The following is a 24521-nucleotide window of genomic DNA, read 5'->3' on the forward strand; positions in this document are numbered from 1 at the left end:
AAACTTGTTAAGGCAAGTGTGGTCCCTATTCTGTGCTGACCAAACTGGTGGCTACAAGACTGGTCGGGGGAAAGCCAGAGTGACACTTACAAAACAGAGGTCTTCCTGAGCTAAACATGGCCCTTTTAAGTTGTTAAGAACATAAAACAGCTATGTCTAAAATACTGCAAAGCGTCATTTATGCCTGGGTCACAAATGAACCGTACCCTATGCAGCTGTTTCTGATAAAATATAACTTGCCTTTTTAATGCTGACAATTTTGTCTGTCACAGTGAGATGGATGAGGCTCTCAGATTACATCTGGGAAAACAAAAATGGGAGAACGGATACCAGATAATAATGCTCCGTTAACAGAAACCCTCAAATGAGGGTCCCAGTTTATTAATCTTCTAACATCCACATTCATGAACTTGTAATCTGTTACATATTAACCTGCCCCAGTTTCACATTTCAGTGATGAAATGTGTAACTAGGAATGCAGACAAGTCAGTGTCCTTCATGTAAATTGCTTTGATACTGATGTACCTTTGTAGTTTTGCTAGAGGAAAACTTCAACTTACTGGAGCAACAAATGCTTCTGCTTTTAACTTGAGTGACAGTAAATTTACAGATGTTGAGAACCAAGAGAAGAGGTATTTCAGGGCAGTGCAATGATTACATATTTTGTCTCTCAGAGGCCCATGGTTACCACACACAGAACACGGAAGATTTATATAAGAAAAGAATACAACAGGCAACTCTTAGGGTGCATCTACTCTACAAAAATAACTTCAAAGTTCCTTACTTTGAAGTAAACCTTCGAAGAAGAGCATCTACACACACCCTATTTCGAAGTTGAACTTCAAAGTAGGGCACTACTCCATTCCTGGGAATGGAGTAAGGCCTTCAAAGTTGGGCTTCCTACTTCAAAGTAAGGGAGAACGTGTGTAGCCTCTCTGCTGGCTACTTCGAAGTAGTGCTTAGCTTCCAGGTTAACTTTGACGTTAGTTCCTAGTGTAGATGCGCCCCTTGTGTATTATTCTTTGCTATTCTCTTCATTTGGAGACCTTTTCCAAAGGAGTAAGATTTCTGATTCTATACTAAAAAAAAGAACAGCATTTTTATTTTGCTGTTTCTATAACACAGTGACTACTCAGTTTTAGACAGACTATTACAGTTCGCTTGTTACAGGATGGTTTGGAACAACAGGTAAAAGTGGCTACTTTAGAAATTTTACATCATATCCCCAAATAATGAAGATAAAAGCTGTACACCAGCATTTCCCAAAGTGTGGTCCATGGCCCAGTACCGGTCCTTGGAAAAAGAGTACTGGTCCTTAGAAAATATACAAATTATCACTATGTATATATGTTGTTACTGTGTATAAACAATAAACAGTGAAAATTTATTCATTTTTCTATATGTGTTTATATTTTTGGGTCACAAAAGTACTGAAAAAAAACGGGTCCCAACTATATAAAGTTTGGGAAACTCTGATATACACTATTACCTTCCACTTCCTTGCATTTGGGATAACCACATACTCATGGCAGACTGATTTAAATTACCAAAAAAAAAAAAAAAGGATTTAAATCAAGTTACCTAGAAAGCTACGACTGACTAGCCACATCTACACAAGTGGCTTTTCCTAGCAAAACGAGGCTTTTGCTGGAAAAAAACGGGGAGCGTCTACAAGGCAAATGTACTTTGTCAACAAAACCCAGCACATCCTCTGACAGTGTTATACCTCTCCCCATTCAGGTATAACACCCTTCTCAACAGTGTTCTGTTGACAAAACAGCTGTGTAGACACTCTGGGGCCCTTGTGTTGACAGAGAGGGCTTCCAGATCACCAAGCAGCCCTGTTTAAGGAGCTTCCAGTCAGCTGTTCTGTCAAGAGAGGGCCAGGCAGTCTGGCTGCTCTCTGTTGACAGAGCAATTTGCTCTGTAGATCTGCTTTTATGTGTAGATGTGATTTGTTGACAGTTTTGCCAGGAAATCCCTTCCGACAGTTACGTCTCTCAGCAGAGGCTTCTCATGTAGATGTGGCCACTGCGTTTAATTTTAGAGTACGTCCCCTTGAACTCACTGGTATTTCTGTTTTTTGGAGAAAACAAGTCGGCTATGGCTACAATGTAGCCGTAACTCAAAATAATTTATGTAAATATTTCACATTAACTTATTTCAAACTTGGTGCCGTCCACATGGAACTGAAATTCAAAATAACTGGCTATTTCGAAGTTTCCATTAGCTCTCGCATGAGGGGTACTGGAACTGGAACACCGGGCTCAAAATAGTGCTGCTATTTCGAGTGCAGTGTTTAGCTGCGGAGTTGCTCTTTCGGGACACATTTGTATCCTGAAATAGGAACTATATTGTAGCCATAGCCACACAGAATGGTGTACCCTTAGGAAAGCAGATTTAGGCTGAAGTAAAATAAGGAATAGATTTATGGCATCACCATTATGGTCTGTGGCAGCCATGATGTTCCAAAATAAGCGCATGTATTTATTACGTACTATAAAATAAAGAAATGACAGCGGCAACTGGCAACTCTACATTCCTCTTAATTCAGCTTTCTGTTCTGTATACTTAAGTTATAGATTATAAACCTAGTTAATTACACCAACCATAAGGATTAGCTAAACTAAACTTTTTTTCTAGCTACATCCAAGGCACAGCTTGAGAATTTATCAAAATCACACATACTAAGGCAGAGAGAGAGTCTTGAAGAATTGAAAAGTGAATTAAAGTTACTAACCCGTTGATTCACTCATCCACATCCATGTCCTCATCCACATTTTTTCTCAATAAGCAATTTTCCTGAAGATATTTCATTCTTGCAGCTAGACCCTGAATCTTCTTCTCGCACTGCTTACATACGACAAATTTTCCTTTTTCATGCAGGGAACAAATTTCTACAAAATATTCCTAGAGAGGATGTCTCTTATGCCCAGAAGCCATGACAGCTTTTCTGTGTCAAAAGTGTGTGTTGGAGGAGGCGGGGGAGGAGGACGGGGGGGAATATAGCAAGCTGTATATGCTGAATCATACTTTTTTTCTTTCCAGTCCCACTCCACTGTTCCTTTCCATGCTGCCTCCATCTTTCCTATACATTGTCTCTGTCTTTAAGAGAGTGGCTAAGTCTGTATTAGACCTTTAAGTTGATTGTAGATATGCATTTTCAGCTACAGCAATTGTGCAGTTACCTACAATTGACTTACCTGGTTGTCCTCACTGAGGGAGGTTGACAAGAGAAACTCTCCCATTGACCTCCCTTACTCCTCGCAAGATTGAGGAGTACAGAGGTCAACTGTTGAACCCTGATAGTTCGATTTTGCACATCCCCACTAGGCGTTCGAAATCCAACCCCAGAAAATCCACCCTGACTAGACTGATGCTGGGTAGTGAAGACATTCTCCAGTGTCTTAAATGACTCCTCTGTCATGTTTGACCAAGATCTACCACCTCATAAGCACAGAACAAAAACAATTCTATCCAGCTTATTTCTTTCTTTGTACTTGTTACTTTTTAGTGTTCTAAGAAAAAGAAATTGAAAGCCCAGAACTTTCAAGAAGCAAGAGCTTGTATTTAGGCTGGACAGACTAGAACCACGGATTCATTTTTAAGAGACTAAGTCCAGGTATAGCATGTTTGTGATGAAATTTAATTGTAAACATTATTTTTAAATGATAAATTTAAAAAAATCTGATTTTATTTTTTTAAATCATTGATTTTTATCCACCCTCACCACACAACTCTCAAATGACAAAGGCAAGGGAAGTAACTGAGTTGTTTTATGTCTTCAGAAATTTATGATGATAAACAGTAGCATCCCACCACTCACCAGTGTAAAAACAACAAAAGTATAACTTCAAGAGCATATACTAGGCAGGGATGAAAAAGGCCTATTCTGAGACAGAGAAAGCAGGATACATTTTAATTAACAAGACATTTACAGGGAACACAGGCCTCCAAAAGCAGGCACACAGCTTTACACGTCATTAAAAGTGTTAAAAATACAAAGCTTTCAAGAACACATACAAGACCCCAGATGTGAGAATCACACAAAGAACTTACACCTGGTATCAATTTAAATCTAAACACTGGCTGTTCCCCACCCTCTGCCCCATTTGCCACCAATAACAAAAATTATGATGGTATATATGAAAAGCAAGCACTACCGACATGCATTGTTAGCAATGCCTCTAAAACTGCTGAATGTAAACTTGAAAGCAGATTATCTCAATAGGATAAGCAACTGCCACATGTGCATGAGTTCAGATCGTTGCAGAACATGTGAGAGCTACAGCTGAAAAATATTAAAAACAAGTTTCCTGGAAGACTGATTGGAATAGGGAGCAGCCTCTCTGACTATTAAAGGCCATTTAACATATTCCAAACATGAAACCCAGAACAACGGGGGCTAGAGGGAAGAGTTCAACTTTGTACTCCTTTGTAACCTGTTAAATCCATTGCAGATGAATCTACTGCAAGCAGGTAATTACGTAAGAAATAATGAACAGGTGATTGCACATCAGCAGCATAGCGTTTATCCCGCCTTATGTTAAAATCCTTAAATGCTCCATAGCATGTGTTATGCCACGTTGTGCTGATGAAATGCCAAATCCTACAGTCCTCATGCAAACAAAACTCCTAGTGAAGTCACTACAACCTTGATTTAAAATCCTTCAAACTGTATTATAAATAAGATTACTTGATAAAGTATTTTACATTTACGTAGTAAAAGAGAAGTAGCTGTGTTAATCTTTAGTGCCACACGACTGCTGGTTTGTTTACTTTGTTAGAATACAGACCAACAAAATAATTTATTAGGTGATGAACTTTCGTGGGGCAGACCCACTTCCTCAGATCCGGAAATATAATATTTTCCATAGAGACTGACAGTGTTATAATACAGAGATCCAAAAAAAAAAAAAAAAAAAAATTGAAATAAAAACTGACAAATCAGATACACAGAACACTGCCCCCCTTCAGTTCTGTGTATCTGATTTGTCAGTTTTTATTTCAATTTTTTTTTTTGGAGCTCTGTATTATAACACTGTCAGTCCTGTACTGGAAATGTTATATCTCCAGACTTGAGGAAGTGGGTCTGTCCCACGGAAGTTCATCACCTAATAAATTATTTTGTTAGTCTTTAAAGTGCTACATGATGCTGTTACATTTACATAGGCAGTATAATAATCTTAATAATTACATACAAGAAAACAATATTAAAAGTATATTACAACTGTAAAATCGAACACTAAAAAAACCTAAGCAGAATTAAGATTGTCAGTGAACCTTAATTTGGTCACCTTGCACATCTGCATTATCTTAAATTACACGATCACACAGAATTTGCTCCACGGGACCTCTGCTTCATTCTGTGCACAGAATGGCACTTAAAGAGAAACTGTTCATTATTTTGTTTTAACCTCAAATTTAATGTATATGTGACCCAATACCACAAATCTTGCTCCGAAGAAAACAAAAATAATTTCCTCGTTGGCTTTTCTGTTGTGCTCATCACTGTAGTATCTGAGTGGTTCACAATCATTTATGTCAGGTACATAATTCTGTGCCATCCCCCCCATCAAATTTCAAGTTCCTGCTCCAAAGAGGGGGGCACTTTTCAAAGAATATTCGCCATAATTTATTAACATGGCTGTGGCAAGCTACTGGGAGTTGAGAGACACTGTGTTACCTCCCTCAGCCTCCATCAGTGGGAGCTTTGCTACCCCTAACATATGTGTGAACCGCCTGACACACCAACTTCTCTGCCATACGAACAAACTCTTCATGGCTCTCCCACCTGAAACCCTGCCTAGCAGATAACCATTAATGAACTCCAGCCTTTGATGGTAAATAGTCTCAGAGGGACAGACGTTATTCTGCAGTGTCACAAATAACAAACAGTCCTGTAGCACCTTAAAGCCTAAGAAATGAATTAGGTCATGAGTTTTCATGGGTAAAACCCACTTCCTCAGATTATAATCTGAAATGGGTTTACCCACAAAAGATCATGACCTAATAAATTTGTTAGGTTTTAAGATGCTACAGGACTGCTTGTTACTTGTCCCACCTTTGAGTCCTTCGGAGAGGACTGAGCAAAGCAGGGCTCTTATGAGAGCGCAACAACAAAAGGTTAAGTTTGCTGGTCTTTCAAAGAGGCAAACTATGAGTTGTTGTCTTGGCTGGAATTAACAACCACCTCAGTTCAATCAAGCACTGGATTGGCCGAGTTAAAAAGTTGAACAAGAATAAAAAAAAGGAGGTTGTTATAAATGAATTCAAATACACACGGTAAAGACAGAAAGGATTACCAAAAAAACCCCAACAAATGTAAAATACACTTGCTAATGGATAATACCTACGCTTAACAAGCTACAGTCTTTGGTTCAAGCTGGTTTCCTTACCAATCTTCCTTTTCCAGAGATGGCTGACTAGCTTTAACCCAGGAGCCCCACAGGGATTCCCAAGGTGCTAGTTTTCCATGTCTTCTCAGGTGAAGGATAACTTAGGGAATCACCTCCCATTGCATAGTTCAGTGAACTTCTGAAGTATATTCTTCTGACATGTCTCCCCAGATACAGGTTCTTCCCTGGATGGGTGTGGATGCCATGCTGCCTGGTGTAAATGCTGTGCTGTGTTCTCCCCCACTGGTGAGCTAGTGTACAGTAGGCAGTCAGGCCAGGTGATGCTCACTGCCAAACATCAGTGAGGCAGTTCCCTCTGGACACAGAGATGCTGTTAGGGTCATAATAGGGAAAACAACATTCTCCCCCAGCTCTGTCCTCAGAAGCAGATGAACCATTTTGGCTTAAAATTTCTCCTCAAAACATTAGCCTCAGGCAGACACACACCATGAAAAATGTCATCACGAACAGGTAAAGCACTGGTCCCCAAACTTCACAGAGTCATGCTGGATGATTTAGTTGGGGTTGATGCTGCTTTAGACAGGGTCTGGATTAGATGACCTCCGAAGTTCCCTTTCAGCCCTAGGATTCTATGATTGTATGATTCTATAATTCTTAACAAAATTCCTGGCCAAACCGAGGAAATAACTGCCAGAAAATAATGTAAAGGCCAAAACTATTAACAGGGTAAAAAAAGAATTAGGCAAGTTCCAGAAGGATAGGCCACGGATGGCTATTAGACATACTGGTCAGAAACGCACCTTCATGCTCTGGGTGTCCTAAACCTCTGACTACCAGAAGCTGGGAGTGGACAACAGGAGCTGGATCACTCAGTACTTACCATGTCATGTTCATTCCCTCTGAAACACCCAACACCAGTCATTATCGGAAGATAGGATACTGTGTTAAATGGACCACTGGTCAGACCCAGAACAGTCATTCTTATGTTCTTCTGTCTGTTTCAGCTAGAAAACGACTGGCTGCATTATACAGACTCTTCAAGTGTTCAGGACTGGACGGGGGTGCTGGTGCAGGTAGGTGATATGAGACAGAGACTTACCCTCACATTATACTAAATCTCCCTACATTTTAAGTATCCCCACACACTGAAATGTAAATGAATGTTAATATAGCAACCTATGTTTTTCAGTCACAATAAATTCTTGGCACATGATTTCCTTGTCTGGCCTAGAACAGCCACACAATCTGCAGTGTAACTGCCTCTCTGACCGAATATCATTTCGGCTCTATGGCAGCCAAATAAGGCTTCTGACTCACCACCAACCAAGATGATTTGGAATTGTACTATTCCCTATTTGCTTTTTTCAATCATTCATAAGCACTTCAAAAGGTAAAGCAGGTCATGAAGCTCAAAAGAGAATGTACTTGCTACAGTAGCATGTAATTTTGTTAACTGTATGCAGAATAATCAGTCACTGACAGATGACAAATTCCCCAGGACCAGCTATGCAGGTGCTTTTTGCAAATACTTGCTTCATTCAAGGAGTACCTGCTGAGGGTTAATAGGAATTTCCAGCTCTCCGCAGAGTGCTTGTTCTTCCCACGTATCCCACCCCTGCATTTCTAGGAGTCTAAAATACACAATTTAGCACCTGTTTGCTACAAAAATGTATTCTAAAAACAGAACTTCCAGTGAAAAGGCTATTTCTAAAATTAGTCATTTTACCTCTATGGCAGAACCTAGCACACTATATTTTTAGTAGCTACTTCCCACTAAATAGTTGGCATTGTCATGCAAAACACTTGATTACCAGGACCTAAAAATGCATCTTTTACAATCAACAGTAACTCTAAAGCAGTGGTTCCCAAACTTTTTGAGACAGTGGCCCATTTTGACAATTCAGTAAGACTTTGTGACCCAGGGCAATTCCAAACCTGGGAGGGGAGGGAGAGAGGGAGGGAGAGAGGAGGTTCTCCCTGGGAAACTTTTTTTTTTTTTTTTAATATATCTTGATTGGCCCCCATCCCCAGGCTTAAACCCCTCGCAGCCCCAAAATGCCCCCCACCTACCTCACACGAGCACCACTGCTGCCACCCGTTGCTCTTTCTCCAGGCCTTTGCCTCCTCTGCACAGCTCCCTTCTGCCCTTCTACTCTCTTCCCCCATCTGTAGCATGGGAAGATTCCTGCCCTGCCCTGCTGAAATGGGACTCATTTTAATTGGTTCAATGGCTGGATTCCTCCTGCCAACTGAATGGAGTTCCAGTTCAACACTGCATGGCAGGGATTGGAAGCCAGAAGAGTCAGCGGCAGGAGCTGCAAATGGCTCCTTAAAAAGCTACATGCGACTCAGGGCCACCCAGCTGGAAACCTGTAGAAAATCTAATGGCAACCCATGTTTGGCTCCTGATGCATAGGCTGGGAATCCCTGTTCTAAAAAAACTGATAAATAGATTTTTCAGTGGGTGAGGAATCAAGTCACTCAAATTTCTTCAACTACTAGTGCCAAGACCTACCTATCCCAGAATGAAATTAAATGTAATGTCAGTTCAAATTTCTTTATATAACCTTCAAATCCAAAACCTTATTTAGCCCTAATATAGTGTTATTATATGATACAGATGCTTTCATATAATTTATTAGAATACATAATAGATCATCCAATCTCCTCAATCTATAGAAAGTACAGTCTCACTCAATCACTTTCAAAGGGGCATAGCTCTTCTGTCTACAGTAATGCCATAAAGAATAGTAACTTTGCAAATCTACTGAATTTGAGAATACCTGAGAAAATGTGAGTTTCCCATCATTCACTGAATTACAATATAGCTAACAATTACATCACCATAATTTTAAGAATAAATCTAAATGAGCATGCTACTAACAGACTGCTTTCTCCAAACTGAGAATTTGAGATTATCCAAATTAACCTTCAAATCCAAAACTAAGATTATCCAAACTGAGCAATCTTACAAATCAACACTTTCCCCCAAACTTTTCAGACCGTAGGCTGTATTATTTTCATCTAACAGCAATGGAAAAAAATATCAATTCAATAGTTTCATATACTCAGCAAAAACGCATTTATTTGCATTAAGCATAACCAGTCTTTTTTTGCCCAAAAGCAGAAAAGAAATCACATGCCTATTAATATAGGAATCTTAAACCACAAAAAGTATGGTAAATGATTTGACCTAAAACCCTCAAAAAGTAAAGACATTCACAGCTAAAGCTGTAAAATCTAATCTAAATTTACCCTGTTGTGCCTAAGTATTTGCAAGTAGCATGGGACAAATTCCAGTTTATTTCTCTCACAGCTGTAGTCCCATTAATTTCAGCAAGACAACTCCATGGAATAGGATAACTAAGATTTGACCCAAAGTACACAATACATGATAGGCTGCCTGAAGATCTCTAAAACACCCAGTGATAATGAGGAGAGGTAACAGCACTCACTCAGTATAGCCTTGATCTTATGCTATAAAACCCAATGCATCTGAGTTTAGCTAAGGACTAATTAATACAAAAATGTAATGTCTGAGTACATAAATTTATGAAACAATAATATGTATTAACTCCTCCAGAGTTGTTAGGATCTACCACATCATACCTCCTTGGGCACCTTAATTTACTTGTAATTTTGAATGAGTGTAATGGGCTCAGGTTGTGCCAATGCAGCCACTAAGTACTAGCACTAAAACTTCACCATTGTATGGCATTTTTACTGAAATTAAGTCTGTGCCCTTGCCTGCTTAACAAAACAAAAATTAATTGTCAATTTCTTTTTCCAAAATACATAAAGGCATTAATCGGCATCATGAATAACAGGCCTGAAAAATATCAGTTTAGAAAAAAAAGGCAGCAAAAACCACGATCCTGCAAACTAGTCCACATGGGAAGACCTTCAGTCCAGCATTCAGCCAGTCTGAAGTCAGTGGGACTCCACCTGCAAAGCACGTCTGCCCACACAGATCAGCTTACTGTGTGTGTTGAGCCCTGCATGATTTTTTTTAAATCTACATGAGCTAAAAAGTGTTACACAATGGTCTTTGGGCTCAGTGGGAGTGCTCTGTGCTGCCAAACAGAACACCTGCATTTGAATCCAGACTCCAGACCCAGCTCAACATTGCCTCTTAGCTGTATGATGAAATTAATAAGGTGTCATGCTTATTAAACATTTCTTGCTAAGCAATGAGAAATGCAATTTGGAGGGGCAAAGGGAAATCAAGAAAGTAACTGTCACATAAAGGCTAGTCTTACGTGCCTAAAGAGAGCTCCTATTAACTTCACTGTGGCTTTGGCTGGCTGATCTGCGTAAGGAGTACAATACTGAGCCCTTAGGCTATGTCTACACTAAGCTAAGTAATTCAACTGCAGACACACAATTCTAGCTATGGCAATTGTGTGTAGCTAGAATCAATGCATCCGCACTTGGTTTACTTGGCCTTCCCTACTGAAGAAGGTCAATGGGAGAGTTTCTCCCATCAACCTCCCTTACTACCCACATCTCGAGAGGAGTACAGGGGTTGACTGCAATCCTTGAGAGGTCAATTTTATAAGCAGGTCGATCTTCCAAGCTAGTGTAGACATAGCCTTAATCATTTAGGGCAACATTCTGGTATCTTATGTTGAATAGGACTACTCCTCAACTTGTCCCACTGCAGTCATTGACAATTCCCAAGGAATTAAACAATATAAAGTTGGCAGAGTCCAGCCCTAAAGGATTAAGGCTTCTAGAAAGAAAAAAATTAACCAGTCTTCTAGTATATTACAGTGCACATAGGAATGGACACTGACATAATAAGAAACTACTTATTATATAAAACTTCACTATTTACTGACCTATTCCTCTCGGCGTTATTCCCTTCACTCTTATTTCTCCTCCCCAGGGCCCTCCCAATTTCATTCATGCAGGTGCTTTCTTTAACCTCCTTCCCAAAACCTCACACACAGAACGAAGGAGTCCAGGAAATCAAGTGTTTGTCTTCCCCACCTCATGCTCTAGTCAGGGCTTCAGGGCCTGTTGTGAGCTCTGTGTAAGATGGCTGAAAGGTACATCAGAAGTTCAGTAGAGTACATACAAGAGAGTTGAACGTCCACCAGCTCCATGCCAGGGCTGAAGTTCAGTTCTGGCATCATGTGTGCACCTGAAAGGGAACGCTGTTGCAGCTTTTTGCTTCCAGGGCAAACAGTAAATATAAAAGAACTGACATAGATAAAATTAAGCCTTTTGGTCCAGAGAAGTTCAGGTAACTATTTTATTATTTCAGCCAGAAACAAGTTGAAACGACAAATATCCTAGGAATTTTCCCTGTATTTCGAACTCCAGTATTCCAAAACATACTCAAATTCTCACCAGAACAAACATTCCAATTACTTGGGCAAAGGTTCACATGACTTTTGGACAGCGTCTTTACAGGCTTCCTTGATAGAAGTCAGCCCAGGTGCGGAATGCCAGAGGAGCAGAATGCTCAGCCTCTAAAGAAAGATGCACCGTGAACATTGAACATCAGTACTTCTGTCTAATCCGAAGGCAGCACTGATTGGCTCAAAAGAAACTCATGTCTAGTTTTGGGCTGCAGGAGAGATGCTGGTCCCAGAAGACAACTTGCAGTCTCGAGGTGTAGAGGCCTGACAGGTGCAAAAAAAAAAAAAAAAGGAAAAATTCGGAGGCCACTGATATACTCGAGAAGGGTGAGGAGGAATTAACAGGGAGGTTGTGACAGAATATACTTGGCCCCTTAGGGGACAGGACAGAACATGCTTAAGATACCACCACCATGTCTTCCTATGCTGTGGTTTATCCAGAAGCTACAGGAGTTAAACAAATAGGCTTGCAGAAAGGTAGGTCTTCTAATCATCAGTTAGAAACTACAGGCTTCACTCTGTGACCGCTGAAGTCAGCAACAAAAACTCTCAATGACTTCCATAGTGCAGGATCAGCCCATCTATGACTTGCTCACCTGTGCAGGGGATCTCAGGAAGTAACATGCCTGTCCACAGATGAGGACACTAGCCCAGGTAACTGAAAAGGGTAGTTCTCCTACACATTCACTGTTTGTTTCTTTTGTTATAAGTACTCTTATTCAAGACAACAGAGAAACTGTGAGACTAGAAGCTGAGGCAAGGAGGCCAACAGTGGGTCTTTTTTTGGGGTGGGGGGAAGGGGTTGTTTAACAGACTGAAGTACTAACAGTCCAGAAAAAGGGAGGTGGGAGGGAAATGCAGTGTAGGGTTTTGTTTTGTTTTTTTTCAAGCAAAGGATTAGAAGTATTTGTTACTGAAGCCCAAGCACAGGCTTGATAACAGAGGAAAGCAAGGGAGGACTTTTTTGCACTCCTACAACATAGTAATCACTAACCCTATTATTGTTCCCTTTGTGAGTTTCAGGAACATTGCACATTAAATTTCAGCCCGTAAATTTCTTCTACAGCTAGAGTTAAAAACTTGAGTACAGACATTTATAATGGAATTATGAAAATCTTAACGATAGCTGCATTTATAGTACCACTATAATTAGAGTACATTATACTTTTGTCACTTGCTTACCGTGATCTGACTGGTTAAAATAAGCTGTCAAACCTGTTCTGAACAACTGTAGAGAAAACGCTTTTGGATTTTTTTTTCACTCATTTTATTATTGTTTGCATTTGTTTGCATTACTGCAGCACTAAGACGCACCCAGAGAGATTGGGCCCCATTCAAACGTAGTAAAACAGTTTTATCCCCAAAAGAGCATAACATTTCAATAGAGAGTCAAAGCTCCCTGACTGTTGTTTCTGTAACCATATTCACTTTATCAAGATTCATTGTATGCAAAGGCCCAATACACCTTTGGTCTCTTGGAATTACACCAGGGATTAATTTAGTTCATTAGGTTCAATGAGGTTTTAGTAATCATGAAGTGCTCTGCATTAGACCAGTCTGGGTGTTCTCCACTGACAAGCTGGCTAGAAAAGAAGCATAAATTTATGGGCTTAAACTAGTGATGTTAACAGTTTCTTTAACTGGTAAGTATTAGGCTTACCAGTTAACTCAGTTGGGGGCCAGCCCCCCTAGGCCAGCACAGCCGCAGATGCAGCAGGGTGGCTGGCAAGACACAGACAATGTCAGGGACCTTGGTAGAACCTCACTGCCGCAGCTGTGGTGAGGCTGGGGGGTAGGTCCTAGCTTAAAACAGTTAACCAGTTAAGTGCTATTGTTTAACCAGTTAACTGTATTAACATCCCTATCTCAAACAAGGGCAGAGAAATTACACTGCTCTTTGTCAGCATGCCCTAATTGGTCTTCCACCAATGCTCCTAGTACTGACTAGCCAAGTAGTTACCATTCTTTCTAATATTTGTGACCTCATGTTTGACTGCTGCAGGAACTGGAATTGGAAAAAAGTACAGAGAAGGGCAATAAAAATTATTCAGTATATGGAACAGCTTCCTTAGGAGAAAAGATTTAAAAAAACTAGTGCTGTTCTGCTTGGAAAAGCTAAAACTAACGAGAGACATGATGGAGGCATATAAAGTCATGAATAGCGTGGAGAAAATAAATATGGAAGTGTTATTTATGCCTTCAAATAACACAAGAACCAGGGCTCCTCCAATGAAACTTGTAGGCCACCTGCTTAAAAACAAACCAACGGATGTACTTCTTCACATAACACACAATCAACCTGTGGAATTTCCTGCCAGAGAATGTTGCAAAGTCCAAAACCATAACCGGGTTCAAAAAAGAATTGGACAAGATCCCAGAGCATCGGCCCATCAGTGGCTATTAGCTAATATAGCCAGGAACTCAACCCTACTGCTCAGGACCAACTGGTAAGGTACAACAGGGAGGGAACCAGCCACCTGACTCCCCTGCCGAGCCCAAGGAAGGCCAGGGCTCGACCTCTCAACACAAGACCTCACCGACCTCTCAACACAAGACCTCACCTCCGCTCTGCCCTGCCCTTAAGCAGCATCCACCTCCTTCTGCTGTCCCAAACAATGTAGCCTGGGGGAACAATGGAGCTGAGAGCTGCACCAGTAGTGGGGGAAGCGGCGAGTGGCTTCCCCCACACTCACCAGCAGTGGTGGGGCAAGCAGAGCAACACAGATCCAGCCCACTCTGCTTCCCCTGCCACAAGACTCCTCTTCCCACCAATAGAGGGCAGGGACACTCCTGCCCGTCCGCCGTGTAACGTGGATGGAGGAGCAGAGTGAGCTAGGGCCACATTGTTTTGCTTGCCTCACTGCAGGCGATGAGTTCGAGGGGGATGGGGGCCCCGTGGCAGGCACCAGGCACCTACACTGTTCCCCCCACCAGCTACCAGCCAGCCCCTTGCCTCCACTGGCACCTAAAGGGGCACAGCCCCTTTAGGTTGTCACTTATGCCCTTTTGGGTGTTCTTGAACCTTAGACTGCAAGGAGCTGGAACGGGATGACAGAGGGCGGCTCTCTCTCAATAATTGCCCTGTTCTCTTCACTTACTCTGAAGCACAACCCCAGCCACAGCCAGAGGACAGAATACTGAGCTACACAGAGTCCACACACCACTGGTGAGACACATGCATATGGTCTTATCCTTTCAAGAATTCACTAAAACCCTGGGCTACGTCTACACGTGCAGCCAACATCGAAATAGTCTATTTCGATGAATAACGTCTACACATCCTCCAGGGCCGGCAACATCGATGTTCAACTTCGACGTTGCTCAGCCCAACATCGAAATAGGCGCAGCGAGGGAACGTCTACACGTCAAAGTAGCACACATCGAAATAGGGATGCCAGGCACAGCTGCAGACAGGGTCACAGGGCAGACTCAACAGCCAGCCGCTCCCTTAAAGGGCCCCTCCCAGACACAGTTGCACTAAACAACACAAGATACACAGAGCTGACAACTGGTTGCAGACCCTGTGCCTGCAGCATAGATCCCCAGCTGCCGCAGAAGCAGCCAGAAGCCCTGGGCTAAGGGCTGCTGCCCACGGTGACCATAGAGCCCCGCAGGGGCTGGAGAGAGAGCATCTCTCAACCCCCCAGCTGATGGCCGCCATGGAGGACCCAGCAATTTCGACGTTGCGGGATGCGGATCGTCTACACGGTCCCTACTTCGACGTTGAACGTCGAAGTAGGGCGCTATTCCTATCTCCTCATGAGGTTAGCGACTTCGACGTCTTGCCACCTAACGTCGAAGTTAACTTCGAAATAGCGCCCGACGCGTGTAGACGCAACGGGCGCTATTTCGAAGTTGGTGCCGCTACTTCGAAGTAGCGTGCACGTGTAGACGCAGCTCTGGTGTCCCATACATTCCCCACTTGCGACAGGGACACTACAGTGTGGCGATTGGCTCTGGGGCTGCATGCAGCTCTTGGAGCCTGTAAATGCAGCTCCGCCAAGACACACACATGGGTACCGCCCACCCGCTACGTGCACGCATACCTCTGTTTGGTGGGGCGAGCACATGGAGGCAGCAGTGGCAGCAGATACTGCCAGCTTGGGCCGTGGCTCAGCTCCTGCCAGCACGGCCACAGCTCAGGCCGTGGCTTGGGCCCCGGCATGGTGCCTGCCAGCACAGCCCCTCCCAGCGTGACCACAGCTCCTGTGACTCCTGAGGTGGCAGTGGCGGCTCTGGTGAGTCACTGTGTTCCATTTGTGAGGGGTAGGCCAGGGGAACCTGGCTCTAGGGGAGGGCACTGTTAGAGCAGGGGCAGGCTGTGGGAGAGGGTGAGGGTATTGTTGGGGAGGCTGTGGGTGCCTGGCTCTGAGTCAAGGGGAGCTGTGGTGAATACAGGAGGATGACAACCCCAAATGTGGCAATCCTTCAATTACTGTTGGACACCACTGCACTCAAAGGTTCTGTAGAAGACAATGATAAACAAACAGTAGCGACTCTGCAAGATGATTTTATGTCTTATTAACGTCTGCTCAAAAATGAAATTTGTCACACTTTCAACACCTTTGAGTGTGTGACAATGTCAACAACTTCTAATCAGAAACAGCCAACCCACAAAAGCCCAAGCTCTCCTTTCAATAAACAAATAGTATCAGTTTATCTTGCTTGCAGACATACCATATTACAGGGTGACTAATATGCCACAGTTTATGTTCTTTACCACAATGTTTAAAGAACATTTATAACTAAAAGCAAAGGGGACAGATAGAGAATGCAGTCATCTGTATTTCAATACTGAGAATAACAAAATTTATAGTTAGCAAAAACTGAGTTTATTAACAAACTGATAATACTATTTTTGTGTCTGAATGTTGGCATAGCTACCCAAATTAGTCATAAACTTCAGTATACTACAATTCAGATTTTTCTTTATACTGTCCAATAAAATCATGTTAATTTTCTCCTCACAACACGATGATTTTTCATTCTGCACATTCAGTATTAATAAAAGATGTCCATGTAATATCTCTGCAGAAACACATACCCATGTATCTAAATGGTAGCACATGGGCATAATGCCTAACCAGTGAGTCTCAATCTTGTTAGGAGAACTACCTCTGGCAGAAAAGACATTCTAATCAATTGCTGGCTTTTCAATCACTGAGAACTTTCAGTCCCAGTTTGAGTATCTCTCTGCTCAGATAGCCAGGAACTATGACATCAGGGATGTGGGGGGGGGGGGGGGGGAGTGTGGCAGACCCTGATCTGGACTGCCAACACAAAACTAATTTCAGAGGCAACCGATCCCTGGAACCCCCTCAGAAACAAATGCAGTCTACAGGAGAGCTGTGTGCAACATGCCAGCAACGAAAAAAAAGAGGGGGAAATTGTTTAAAGAGGCGGGGGCGGGGGAGAAAGGTGAACTGAGACAAGAAGAGCTGCCCTCCAAACTCAAATGAAAGAGTGCATTCTCTTTGTGCTCATGGGACAGCTGCCCACAAGGTGGCAAGGGAAAACCATCCAGGGGTAGCATAGCGGGCAAGGAGGTGGGGTGTAAAATGTAGATAGGTGCAGTAACACTGCAGTATCACAATTGTAAATGGGAGCCTTGGGGCCCTAACTACAGTGGTAAAGCAATACTTCCTGCCAGACAAGGGATCCGATTAAAAAGGATCTGCTCCTAAAGCGACCTGCCCCTAGGAGCACACTAGGAGATTGGGGGTGGATAGTGGGGAGCCGGCTGGGTACGGAGGGTATACACAGGCGCTGAACGAGAGATCCGGACGGTGCTGCAGCACCCCCTGGCTTGCAGCAGCTTCCATTATATTCGGGATTTCCAGTTTGGTTCAATGGCTCTCAGCACTACCACTGTAACAATTGTTCCAGAAGCCCCGGAATGGGGCTGCAGAGAAGGGAACTGCCCCTCGGCCATGGTGGGTGTGGCTGGGGTGCATGGGGGGAGGGAGCGGGCCGCGGGGGGAGGGGACGTACAGAGGGAGAAGGAAGCGGGAACAAGCCTGAGAGTATGCAAGGCAAAGGAGCGGGGGTCGTCGGAGAGAGGAAGAGGCCCCCGGGGAGCGGGGTCGGGGGATGCGTAGCAGTGGGGGGAGCAACCCCCGGAGAACCGGTCCAGGGGTGCATGGCGGGGGGCAAGGGTCGGGGGTACACGGTGGAGGGAGAAGCTGCGGGGTCGGTGAATGCATGACGGGGCTGTGCATAGCGGGAGTGGAAGGCTGCAGGGTCGGGGGGGCGTATGGTGGAGGAAGGCGGTCGGGGGCTGCAGGGCAAGGGGACCTGGGGTGTCTGTCGGAGTGCGGGGCTGGGGGATGCGGAGTGGAGGGTGCAGAGTAGAGGGCGCTGGGGTGCGGGGCGGGGAGATGCAGTGTGGAAGGTGAAGAGCAGGGGCAAGGCGGGGTGCAGAGCAGGGTCGCTGGGGTGCGGGGCGGGGGGATGAGGGGTGGAGGATGCAGAGCAGGGCCGGGGGGGTGGATGCTGGGTACAGCGCAGGGTCGCTGGGGTGCAGGGCGGGGAGATGCGGGGTAGAGTGTGCAGAGTAGGGGGCGCAGGGGGGTCGATACCTTCTCTCCGGTGAGCACGTGCAGCCCCTCGCGCACTTTGGCGAAGGAGCCCTCCCCTAGCTTCCTGCCGATCAGGTAGCTGCCGACGCGCTTGGTGTGCTGGAACTCGCGCAGCCGCTCCCGGGCCCCCGCCCCGCTGAGCCAGGCAGCCGGGAACGTCCCTTCCGACCCGGGGGCCGCCGGGCGCGCCTCCCCGCCAGCGCCGAAGCCCGCCGCCGGCGGCTCGCCGAGCAGCCCGTCCCCGGCCGCGGCCGGCATCCTCCTGCCCTGCCCGGCCTCCCGCCGCTACTGCCGCTGCCGCCGCCGGGGAGCTCGTCTCAGCATGGGGAGCGGCGGGACGGGCGGGCGGGGCGCTGCTCAGGCGCCTTCTGCAGGCCGGGAGGAAAGTTCCCGGGACCGGAGCCGCAGGGAGGTGGCACCGCGAGTCCCGCACGAGCCTCTTCGGAGGGCGCGGCTTGCGCCCAGCCCGGCAGCTCCCGGAGGCGGGCGGCGCCGACACACGCGGCGCATCACGTTGAGGCGCGAGCCGGAGCCAGCTCCCGCGGCTCGATTGTCTCCGGGCCCCGTGCAGCCCGGCTCCCCATTGGGCTGCCTCTCGCTCCCCTCCGCCCCTCTGCGCGCGCGCGCCTCGCACCGCCCCCCCAGCGGTGCCTCTCGCTCGCCCGCTCTGCTGCGGGGGGCCAAGCCTGGCTCCCTTTGAATGGGCGGGCATTTAATCCCCTCGCACGCGGCGGGGCCAGCTGGGATCGAACCTTAGCCCGGCCGCGTGAATATTTGCAAGCCCGGGTGCCCCTCCTCTGCTGGGGCGCAGCTTGCCCCCACCCCCCAGTCTCCTCCACCGGAGAGAAAAGCCACCTGAAATCCACAGCCCTGCATCTCCTGCTCACCTATAGCGATCTCATAGAGCTGGAAGGACCTTCAGAGGTTATCAAGTTCTGTCCCTGCCCTTGCAGCAGGACCTATCACCACCCGACAGTTTCTTTTTTTAAATCTATTTGCCCGAGCTCCCTGAATGGCCCCCTCAAGGATTGAACTCACAAGCCTGTGCTTAGCAGGCCAATGTTCAAACTAAAGAATTATTTCTTCGCCGCCCGCCCCCCATACAGCCATTCTGAGGGAGGCTTTGTTTTGACAGGGGTGTGTGTGGTTTTGTTTTTTCAGGTCTTTGTCATGCTTGATAACATGTTGATGCTCCTCTGCTTTCCCCCACTTTCTGCTTTGGAACACTTCGGAGGGGCTTTTGTTTTTTATTTCTCTTCCATTTGCTTGTTGGTGAAATGTGCTCCAGAGCTGAGATCCTGCCAGCTCTGCCAGCAAGTGGGTGAATCCCTTTTCCCCCTCTCCTCACGCTGTTAATAAATCCAGGGAGTGGCAATGCAGTTCCTGTGCAGCTTTTCTACATACCACTCTTTCAGGACAAATGATTTTATTTACAAGAGGGTTCCCCATTTTTAAGTTCTTTACACCAGTTTTGTTTTTTACATTATTTCCAAATTCCATTTTACAGTGTAACTTTACTTGGTATCACTTCTTGCAAATCAACTGTATCCTAAAATGATGTAAAGTGCTTCATAATGTTCCTGCAGAATTATATAAAAAGAGGGGAGATAAAAATGGAGGTATAGGTTCTGACTGCCCCTTTGCCCTGAAAATATGTTCCTTTCAATGCAGATCTTCCTCATGCCAGGCAAAGAGAGAAGAAATCATACCATTCCCTTCTCCTACACAGTCTCTTTCATACAAAGTGCAGGTATTTATAGAGGCAATCAGGGACATACACAAGGGAGAATCATAGAATTAGGGATTTAAAAGACCTAGTGGCTCATGAATGCACTGAGGTCCTGAATGGTAAACAAAGCATCTCTCAACTTATATTGAACTCCTTGGGCATTGAGGATGCTAGTGAGTATCACACTCAGATACTGAATTCCTATACATAAAATCCCCTTCCTTGAGCTGGCTCAGAAAACCACGAAGTGCTTCTCATTGAAATTCCTCCCTAAAATATACCTCTGCCGTGGCACCCACAAGAAAGAAGTCAAAAATGTTTCTCTTTTTACAGTTTAAAAATCAAAACAATTTGGTTCCACCATGTACACACTAACCCTTACTAGGTAACTGAATAACCTTTTTGTTGTTACCCCAACATTTCTTCCAGTCCATTTACACCCTGCTTTACCTAACACCTTGTGTTATGTGCCTAAAATTGATTTGTAAGCTCTTTGGGGCAGTTTCATATTTGTCCTCTGAGGCAATTTAACACACTATTAAATACTGTGAAATAATGAATACTAAGAAAGTCCTCCCACTGTTTGTGCATGGTAGAGACATTCCTCCCAACAGAGGATGCATCAGATATTATTATATGATTGGTGAAAAGGTAAGTTTTCAGCTGACATTTCAAATGAGATGGAAAAGTAATGAAAGGAAATGTGGGTGGGAATTGAATAGAAGGCTCTGACAACAATAGTACTTATTTTGGTGGTTTCCTTTTGGTTTTACAATATGCACTCATGCCCTGTTCTGTACAGTATTACAATACACCCAAACAGAAAATAACCAAATAACACACCAACTCTCAACTCCCACCCCTTTTCCAGAACTTTATCTTTCCCTCTAGGAAAAGCCTGCGAGAACAAATGACTCTTTCAGCTTGTCCTGAAGTTTAACACTTTCAGGCTCTGACATGTTAAACCAGGGAAATACCACTGGTGATGATGCTTCACCAAGATTAAGTCTGCTTCTGCCTCCTTTCATTTAAACCAAGAGAGACCATATATTGAATGTAGCAATTAGCTCAGCTGTGGTGGTATGAAATGGGAGCAAGTCTATGGTTAGTCTACACTACAGAATATTGAACTAAGGTACACACCTCCAGCTATGTGAGTAGCGTAGCTGGAACTGACGTACCTTAGACTGAGTTACTGTGGCATTCCCCCTGCAGGAGATTAATGGGAGAGGCTCCCCTTAGGCAATGTCCACATTATGCGAAAGATCAACCTGCTCAGGGTCAATATTCTGGGGTTTGATTTTGTGTGCCTGGTAGGAATGCACAAAATTGACCTATCAGGGGTTGGCAGTCGACCCCTGTACTCCTCACTATTGCGAGGAGTAAGAGAGGTTGATGGGAGAAATTCTCCTGTCAACTTTACTCAGTGAGGATGACCAGGTAAGGCAATTGCAGATAAGTCAATTCTACTCTGCAATTGCCATAGCTAGAATTGCTTATCTGCAATCGACTTACCTGTCAATTGTAGACCAAGCCTTATGCTTCTTGTTCCAGTGGAGTACCAAAGCCAACAAAAGCACCATCAGTGGTCAGTTCAACAGGTCTTTACTCGACCTGCTAAACTGACCTCAAGGAGATCAATCTCTACAGTGCAGATCTTGCCATATGTGTAGACAAGGCCTATGTGATAATTCAGACAGCGCCTGTGCAAGATCAGCAGACAGGGAATAGAGATAAAGTCCATGGAACAGACAGCAGCAAGTTCATGGAGGATTTTAAAAACCAGAAAGGTTGATATTCTTTGACCATGCAAATAATTTGGTCCTCACCAGATTTCCACCTTCAAACAAACCATCCACCAGGACTAGTTCCTCCTGGCCCTAGCAACTCACTTGGAGTTGATAAACTCTCCCCTGCCCTCCTCCAAAGATAACCTTCAGCTACAAATCTTGTGGTTAAACCCTGTGTTGGAGCAGAAAGCACAAAGGCATGAGGACCACCCACTTTACTCACACTAGAGCCGCGTCTACACGTGCATGCTACTTCGAAGTAGCGGCACTAACTTCGAAATAGCGCCCGTCGCGGCTACACGCGTCGGGCGCTATTTCGAAGTTAACTTCGACGTTAGGCGACGAGACGTCGAAGTTGCTAACCTCATGAGGGGATAGGAATAGCGCCCTACTTCGACGTTCAACGTCGAATTAGGGACCGTGTAGTCGTTGCGCGTCCCGCAACGTCGAAATTGCCGGGTCCTCCATGGCGGCCATCAGCTGGGGGGTTGAGAGACGCTCTCTCCAGCCCCTCAGCTCACTGGTGGCCGCATGGAGCGGCCCCTTAAAGGTCCCCTCCCCCTCCCTTCCTGTGCAGGAAGCTGAGGGATCGTGCAGGCAACAGCCTGCACACGCGGCCAGCCTGCACCTACCTCAGCCCCCCACCCAGCTGCGATGGCTGCCCGGCAGCCCCCCCAGCGCCCCCAGGGGACCCCCCCCAAGGGGAGCCAGGGCTCACAGCCCAGCCAGAAGGGCAGCCAGGCTGGGAAGCGGCAGCGGGGCCCCTCCTGGACGGAGGCCGAGCTGCGGGACCTGCTGGGGCTCTGGAGCGAGGAGGAGGTGCTCCAGGTAATGGGGAGCAAGAGGCGGAACGCGGATGCGTTCACTTGGCTGGCCGACGGCCTGACTGCCCGGGGTCACCCTGCCCGCACTCCTGACCACGTCAGGAGTAAGGTGAAGGAGCTGCGGCAGGGTTACTCCCGGGCCCGGGATGCGGGCAGCCGATCTGGGGCCACCCCCGTCACTTGCCCCTTTTACAGGGAGCTCAGGGACATCCTAGGCCCCCGGCACACCTCCTCCCCTCCGGCCACCCTTGACACCTCGGCCGACGAGCCCCAGCAGGCCCTGCAGACGGAGTCCGCCCCGGAGGCAAGCCCCGCACCCCGGGGGCCCCCCCCGGAGGCCACCCCCGGGACATCGCGGCAGGAGGAGGAGGAGGAGGAGGAGGGGGGCTCCTCCTCCGCAGAATCCGGGCTGCAGATCCTCCTCCTGCCATCCCGGAGCAGCAGCAGGGCCTCCGCCCTCCAGGGATCTCCGGACCGTGGGAGTGGACCGACAGGTAGGTACCCCCCTCTGGTGGACACCCCTGGGCTTGAGGGGTGGGGGTAATAGATATGTGTCCAGGGCCCCCCACATGCTCACATGGCCATGGCCCCAAGGACACCAGGGCCATGGCCCTCACAGCACTGCATCAGCTCCTGCCCCCCGCCCCACCCCGCATGACAGTGCCATGCCCCATCCCCAGGCCAGGGGGAAGCGGAACCTCGAGGGGCCCCCGGGAGGAGGGGGTGGGACACCCCACATCAGCAGCATGTGATGGAGTGGGGGGAGTGCAAAAGGGAGACTCAGGCTACATATGAACAACAAGAGCCGAATAGCTCCCAGGGGCAAAGGAGGATCCTGGGGCTACAGCTGGCAGGTGACACCTCTGCCCTGAACAAACAGGAGGGAGGAGCCGAGCTGGCTTGGAATTGGGGGGCGAGGGCGGGGGCCACAGGTAGAGGCTAGGGGAAGGGAGAGCTGGAAGGCAGCCAGCCTGAGGGGGAAAGCTGCATCCCAGAGGGGCACCCCTTGGGGTCTTCTCCCTACGAGGGGTTGGAAGGACTGTCTCTTCCGACAGCTGGTGCTGTCACTCCTGGGAGAAACTGGGCATCTGTGGCCTAAGAAACCTCTCCTGCTGTCAGACCCTGCGGGGTGAAGTGAGAGTCGCTCCCACCAGGGGACGGGGTGCAGGGCAGGGGGACTCCTGAACCCCATCCATCATAGCAGCATCTCCCGGGGACGGGGATGGGGAACCTGCAGCACAGGGCTGGGGGGACAAAGGCCACGGCTCAGGGCCCACACTAACGCCTGTCTCCATTCTTCTTCCCCCCCTCCTCTCCTATGTCCTGCACCTGCACCATCAGAAGGACTGGAAGAGAGAGCCGGCGAGGCATCAGTCGTCCCGGAGAGCCCTCCGGGATCATCGCTCCAGGGCAGCCCCTCGGCCGAGGACCGACCGGCCCCATGGCGGGCTAGACGGCGGACCCCGCGCCACCAACAGCCGACGGCGACGGACCCCCAGCTGCTGGCCATCCACCGTCGGCAGCTGGAGGTCACGGAGCAGCACCTGCAGCTGCAGGAGCAGGCGCTGGCCTGGCCCCAGGAGGCATGGGGGGCCTACATGGAGACATTTAACCGCTTGGTGGACTACCTGGCCCCCCATGCCGCGCCGGCCGCCGCATCGCCCGCCCTGCCTGCTCCAGCAGCCCCACCACCAGCTGCTCCACCCGTCGCCGTCCCGTCCGCCGTCGCCCCGCCACCCACCGCCGAGGGCCGGAGCGCCGAGGGACCCCTGGGGCCACCTGAGACTCGCCGGCCATCCTACCTTCCGGTCCAGCCCGCCCCCACCCAGCCCCGGACAGGGCTGCGACCGCGGCGGGGCTCCCGGCCACCAACGC

The 24521-nt window shown here is 46.9% G+C and overlaps 1 protein-coding gene across 1 annotated transcript in view; it reads right to left on the reverse strand.

The window, feature by feature from the left end:
- HUNK (hormonally up-regulated Neu-associated kinase) overlaps positions 1 to 18709 on the reverse strand; it is a 92301-nt gene extending 73592 nt beyond the window's left edge. The window contains exon 1 of the mRNA XM_074983447.1: positions 18304 to 18709. Coding sequence (XP_074839548.1) covers positions 18304 to 18561 — 258 coding nt within the window. The 5' untranslated portion in view covers positions 18562 to 18709. The remainder of the gene's footprint in view (positions 1 to 18303) is intronic.
- Positions 18710 to 24521: the final 5812 nt, after the last annotated feature.

The sequence above is a fragment of the Carettochelys insculpta genome, chromosome 1 (assembly GCF_033958435.1).
Source record: "Carettochelys insculpta isolate YL-2023 chromosome 1, ASM3395843v1, whole genome shotgun sequence".
Lineage (NCBI taxonomy): Eukaryota > Metazoa > Chordata > Testudines > Carettochelyidae > Carettochelys > Carettochelys insculpta.